Source organism: Geotrypetes seraphini, chromosome 9, assembly GCF_902459505.1.
Source record: "Geotrypetes seraphini chromosome 9, aGeoSer1.1, whole genome shotgun sequence".
Lineage (NCBI taxonomy): Eukaryota > Metazoa > Chordata > Amphibia > Gymnophiona > Dermophiidae > Geotrypetes > Geotrypetes seraphini.
Window position 1 is genome coordinate 19,471,470 of NC_047092.1, and position 6,000 is coordinate 19,477,469.

Here is a 6,000-nt window from a genome sequence, read left to right on the forward strand (position 1 = left end):
TATGCTGTGACACAACCTTCCAGTGGTGACACAACCTTCCAGCCCAGAATAGCAGAATGAGATACAGTCAATTACTCATGTAACCATGTAAAGATTGTTCTTTTGGTTAGGACTTTCCAGCTTGCTAGGATCAAATGACAGAAATAGTTGAATAGAAGTTCTATGAGGTTTGGTGTGATCCAGGTAGTAAGCCAAGGCACATTTACAGTCCAATGTTGGAGTATAGCTTCACCACGTTGGGAATGTGGCCCTGGAAAGAAGACAGGTAGAAAACAAAAGGAATTGAACCCAAGATATCCACAAAGAAGAAAATCCAGAGAAAATCAAAAAAACTCTGTGGAGTGACGATGTTCCTAAATGGACTTTATTTGAAAGTATCAAAGTTCCAAAGGTACACTAAAATCATCCACATAAAATAATTCCATCCACATAAAAGTAAATCATCCACATAAGAGCCTTAAAGGACCTAGTCCGCTAGGGATACAGGACCCAACACGGTCCGCGTTTCGACAAAAAGTCTTCTTCAGAGGTCCCTGGGGGTCCTATAAAGGTGAGTACATGGGAAACAATTGTGTGGTGAGCCGGAAGTGAGACACTGCTTGCATTTGCAATGGGATGGAATTATTTTGTGTGGATGATTTTAGTGTACTTTTGGAACTTTGATACTTTCAAATAAAGTCCATTTAAGAAGACAGGTTGGACTATAGATGGTTGAGATGGAATTTCGAGACTACTTTTGGTAGGAGTTTGGGATGAGTATGAAGGACAGCTATGATGATAGATGTTGTAAGCGGGAGGGGGGGGATTTGAAACAAGTGCTTGAAGTTCACAAGCTCGGTATGCAGAAGTAATGCAGATTAAGAAGACCACTTTCCAAGTGAGGTGCTCGAGAGATGACGTTTCAAGTGGCTCAAATGGAGGCTCATTAAAGTGGAGAGTATTGCATTGAGGTTCCAAGCAACTGAAGGAGGTTCAATTGGAAGTTTTCAATGTAGACCTAGAAACCAAAGGGTGTGCAGCAAAAGGTTTGTTAGTCAAAGGTATATAAAACTGAGATGCATCCTCACTGAGGTGGTCTTTAGACCAGAGTTGAAAGATGTAAAAGGTAGTCTAAAACTGATGGCAGAGGACACGAGTCTGAAAGCAATGTTTGTTGGCGACAGCAAAAGGTAAAACGAGTCCACTTGAAACAGATGGTGGATGGTTTTCTGGAAGCATCTATTATGGCTGTTATTGGAGGAGAGAACGAATTCATCTATCCCAGTGTAATGCAAACTGTGTGCCGCGGCACACTACTGTGCCCCGAAGGATTCCAGGTGCCGGCGAGGCGCCAGCTGACTGCTTATAAAACATGCCTCTCGCGGCGAGAGGTATGCCCTGTAGTCAGTCAGCCAACGTCTGTGCCTCTTCTCACTGGCACCTCTGTTCCCTCTCCTCACCTCTCCTACTGCAGCATGCCCCCCCCCCTTGGTGGAAATAGAAGGCACAGTTCCGCAGCTAGAGGACATCCACACATGTGCGGATGTCGACATGTGCATGACGTCATCACGTCGACATCCGTGCATTTCCGGGTGCCCTCCAGCCGCAGCCCTGGATTAGTGTGCCAGCAGCCCCAATTCCAAATCCTCATGGTTCACAGGCAAAATGGACGAGACCCAGTACCTTCCTGTTTGGGTATATAATACATGGCTACTTGATTGTCTGTTCGGATTAGTACTAACTACTTGGTTCAGAAGCCGATCTTGAAAAGTCCGAAGAATGTTGTGAATTGCTCAGAGTTCTAGAAGATTGATGTGGAAAGATTTTTCTTTAATATTCCAAGTGCCCTGAGTGCGAAGGCCATCTAGGTGGGCTTCCCACCCAAACATTGTGGAGGGACATGGAAGAGTAGGCCTCTGGACAGGTTGGTTGGTTGTAACCACCATGGAAGGGATTGACAAAGTGGGGAGGTTACCCTGAGTTTCTGGGAAAGCCGATTCGGGGCCCGAGACCACTGAGAGGCAAGAGTCCGCTGAGGCTCTTTGAGAGGAAGACGTGCAAATGGGATGACATGGACAGTGGACGTCATGTGTCCTAAAAGTCACATCATCTGTCATGCTGTGATGGTCTGGAGAGTAAACACATTTGCAGATGTGAAGCACCACCACCATCAACGCCTCTCCCTTCCTCCACCCGACCAACAGCAGCATTACCACCTCTCCCTTCCCCCACCTGACTCACAGCAGCACTTCCAACCCCCACCCCAACTTGTAGCTCTATTATAACTTGCCTGCACAACTACCAGGATTAGCAAAAGGATTCTTCTATCTGGCAGACTCGCACGTTTAGTAGGCTTGGCCGCCTCTGAGGAAGTTGCATCAGTGGAAGAGGACCCGGTCTAGCAAACGCCCGGAGGCTGCCATAGGGAATCCCAGCACTACCATTGGCAGCTGCGTAGGTAACTTAGAATAGGGCGTCAGGGATGGGTTGTTGTTGTTAGGTGCCATTGACTCGTGTTCAAGTCCTAGCAACTTAATGAATTGCGGATCTAAAAAGAAATTGGTTTTGTGCTAGTCCGAAAAGGTCCTCCAGCGTCATCCCCATGGTTGTTTGCAACATGTCTAGCCATCCGATTGCAGGTCGCCCTCTTTGCCTAGTTCCTTCAATCTTCCCAAACATGATATCCTTCTCCAGTGATCTCTCTTCTGATGGTGTCACCAAAATAAGACAGAAATATAATTAGGAACAAGACTTCTCAATATATAAATCAAATAATAAGGCTTGAATATAAATGTTGAAAATATAATGCAATTTTTCACATACACTCAGATTTGTGTAATCCGACCAAAAGCCGTAGCTCCTATAGTCGAACCCACCGTCCCATCACTGTGTATGACTTTGATGTGAAAGATAGTAAGTGAGGCTACATGCTCTACTGATTAATAACTTTGTTCTCAATGGGAATGAGAGGAGAAAACAACCCCTCCATTGAGAACAAAGTTATTAATCAGTAGAGCATGTAGCCTCACTTACTATCTTTCACATCAAAGTCATACACAGTGATGGGACGGTGGGTTCGACTATAGGCGCTACGGCTCTTGGTCGGATTACACAAATCTGAGTGTATGTGAAAAATTGCATTATATTTTCAACATTTATATTCAAGCCTTATTATTTGATTTATATATTGAGAAGTCTTGTTCCTAGTTATATTTTTGTCATTGACTTTGACCTCTCACTTCTGTATATTTTTGAGAGCATTTTCCTCACCCCCTATTATTTTTGACTCAGTCCAAAATAAGACAGAGTCATAACTTCATCATTTGGGCTTCGAATAGGGTTGCCAGATTTTCTGTAACAAAAATCCAGCTCCATGGCCTTGCCCCCAGGCCCGCTCGAGCCAGGCCCTGTTCCACAACCCCGCAACATGTTCATTTGTCGGGAGGGTGCATGAGCATGTGTGCACATGACATCACCACGTTGAATCTATACATGCACAGATGCCATCCCGACATTGCTGCTAGCTGGAAGCTTTTCAAAACCCGGACAAAATGCCGGGTTTTGAAAAGCCATCAAGACTCCCAGACATATCCTTGAAAAGGAGCCCATCTTCGGAGAAATCCAGACATCTAGTAAACCTAACTTCAAGTAACATGCTTGAGCTCTGCTAAAGGACACTTCTGGCCACGTGTCCTATGGCCGCTCAGACCACCCTGATATTCTTTGATTAGAGGACCATCATTCTCACCCTTATCATTCTGACCTCATGCAAGAATCATCCTGCTATTCTCTCCGGTACTTGGACTGTTCAGTTATCTGCTTTCAGAAACGCTCCCAGTTGCACACGCAGGACCCAAGAGGCAGGTAGAGCTCCAAAGTCTCAATGCGTGGTTGAGACGATGGTGCAGGGATGAGGATAACATAGCTGGTTTTAAGAAGGTTGTGGACAAGTTCCTGGAGGAAAAGTCCATAGTCTGTTATTGAGAAAGACATGGGGGAAGCCACTGTTTGCCCTGAATTGGTAGCATGGAATGTTGCTACTCTTTGGGATTCTAGAATCTTTCTATTCTTTGGGATTCTGTAGGGCAGTGGTCTCAAACTCAAACCCTTTGCAGGGCCACATTTTGGATTTGTAGGTACTTAGGAAGGCCGCAGAAAAAATAGTTAATGTCTTATTAAAGAAATGACAACTTTCCATGAGTTTATAAATCTTTTCCCCCCCCCCCCCCGAAGGCTTGCATGTTCCCCCCTTCTTTGCAGTCTTAGTTTCAGCTAATTACCGCAGCCTGCAGAGAGGATTGCCAGTGCTGTAGCGTTCCTTGCAGACTGCCATGGGCCTCCGCAGCATGTTCCCTCTGCCGCAATCCCGCCCCTCCTCTTCATGTCAGGGCAGGATCGTGGCAGAGGGAATGTGCTGCTGAGGATGATGGCAGCCTGCAAGGAACACTACAGCACTAGTGATCCTCTGCAGGCTGCGGTAATTAGCTGAAGGTAAGAGCAGGAGGCCAGGGGGAAGCCGGAGGACGCTGCAAAGAGTGGGCAGCACTAGTACAGAAAACAGTAGCATAGACTGCAGGCCGCAAAATAGTACCTGGCAAGCCGCGAGTTTGAGACCACTGCTGTAGGGAATGTTGCTACTCCTGGGGTTCCGGAATTTGCTATTCTTTGGGGATTCTGCATGGAATCTTGATATTCTTTGGGATTCTGTAGAGAATGTTGCTACTCCTGGGGTTCCGGAATCTTGCTATTATTTGGGGATTCTGCATGGAATCTTGATATTCTTTGGGATCCTGTAGGGAATGTTGCTACTCCTGGGGTTCCGGAATCTTGCTATTCTTTAGGGATTCTGCATGGAATATTGCTACTCTTTGAGATTCTATTTGGAATATTACCACTCCTTGGGTTTTGGCCAGGTACTAGTGACCTAGATTGGCCATGATTTGAACGGGCTACTGGGCTTGATGGACCACTGGGCTGACCCAGTAAGGCTATTCTAATGCTCTCACCACCCCTTCATCCTACAGCCTAGAGGACATCTATCCGCTGAGAAAATTCTACCACTGTGAGGACTTATGTTATAGTTACTCAATAAAGCATCTCTCAGAAATGAGGCGGAGCGTCTGCTTGCGGGGGATGGGCAAGGAGAGACCAAAACCGGGGCGCCAAATGCCGCGTGCGCCTACTACGGATTTACCGGAAGAGACGGGTGGGCGCGTCTCTTGGGCGCGTCGAGGACTTGGGGAGTCCAGGTCGCAGCGTCTCCTCTTCGCCATCATTAGGGGACGATGTGGCTGTCGGCGTCCGTGAAGCAGCAAAGCCCCAGATCCCCGAGCCGCCGAGTGTAGGAAGTTGAGAGGAGGAGGAGGGGGGGGGGGGGGGGGAGGGGAGTCTCGCGAGACTTCCCCAACTTCCTACTTCCTGCACCGCCGCGCATGGTAAAGCTGTGGGGCTAAATCAAAACGTTGGCGGGATTTGAAATCTCGATCGCCAGGATGCGTGCAAGAGGAGAAGCTGCACGGGCTAGGGAGGGAGAGAGGCCAGCTTTGCCCCTGATGTTCAGTCTAGGCGTCTTATTTTGTCTTTTAAACATGCCTGCCTCTCTAATATCGCTCCATCTACTCCTCCTCCTCATTTCTATAGTCCTACTAGACATTGGCATCTCTGTCCATCAAAACACAAAAGGCAGCCTGTGCTCAAAAGAGCTTACGCTTACGTTCTAGTCCAGGGATCTCAAAGTCCCTCCTTGAGGTCCGCAATCCAGTCGGGTTTCCCCAATGAATATGCATTGAAAGTGGTGCATGGACATAGATCTCATGCATATTCATTGGAGAAATCCTGAAACCCCGACTGGATTGCGGCCCTCAAGGAGGGACTTTGAGACCCCTATACAGACAAAACTGCACAAGAAGATGCAGCGATACACTTTGCTCAAGTGGGGGAATTACTGAGGGACAACACTAACACAGATATTGGTGCTTTGAAGGTGTGTTGGAGTTTGGAAATTACATAGCAACAAAGGGC

General features: G+C 47.1%; 1 protein-coding gene across 2 annotated transcripts in view; it reads right to left on the reverse strand.

The window, feature by feature from the left end:
* RBM28 (RNA binding motif protein 28) overlaps positions 1-5,344 on the reverse strand; it is a 48,823-nt gene extending 43,479 nt beyond the window's left edge. For both annotated transcript variants that reach the window (XM_033959038.1, XM_033959037.1), the window contains exon 1: positions 5,174-5,344. In XM_033959038.1, the coding sequence (XP_033814929.1) occupies positions 5,174-5,255 (82 nt within the window). In that variant the 5' untranslated portion in view covers positions 5,256-5,344. The remainder of the gene's footprint in view (positions 1-5,173) is intronic.
* Positions 5,345-6,000: the final 656 nt, after the last annotated feature.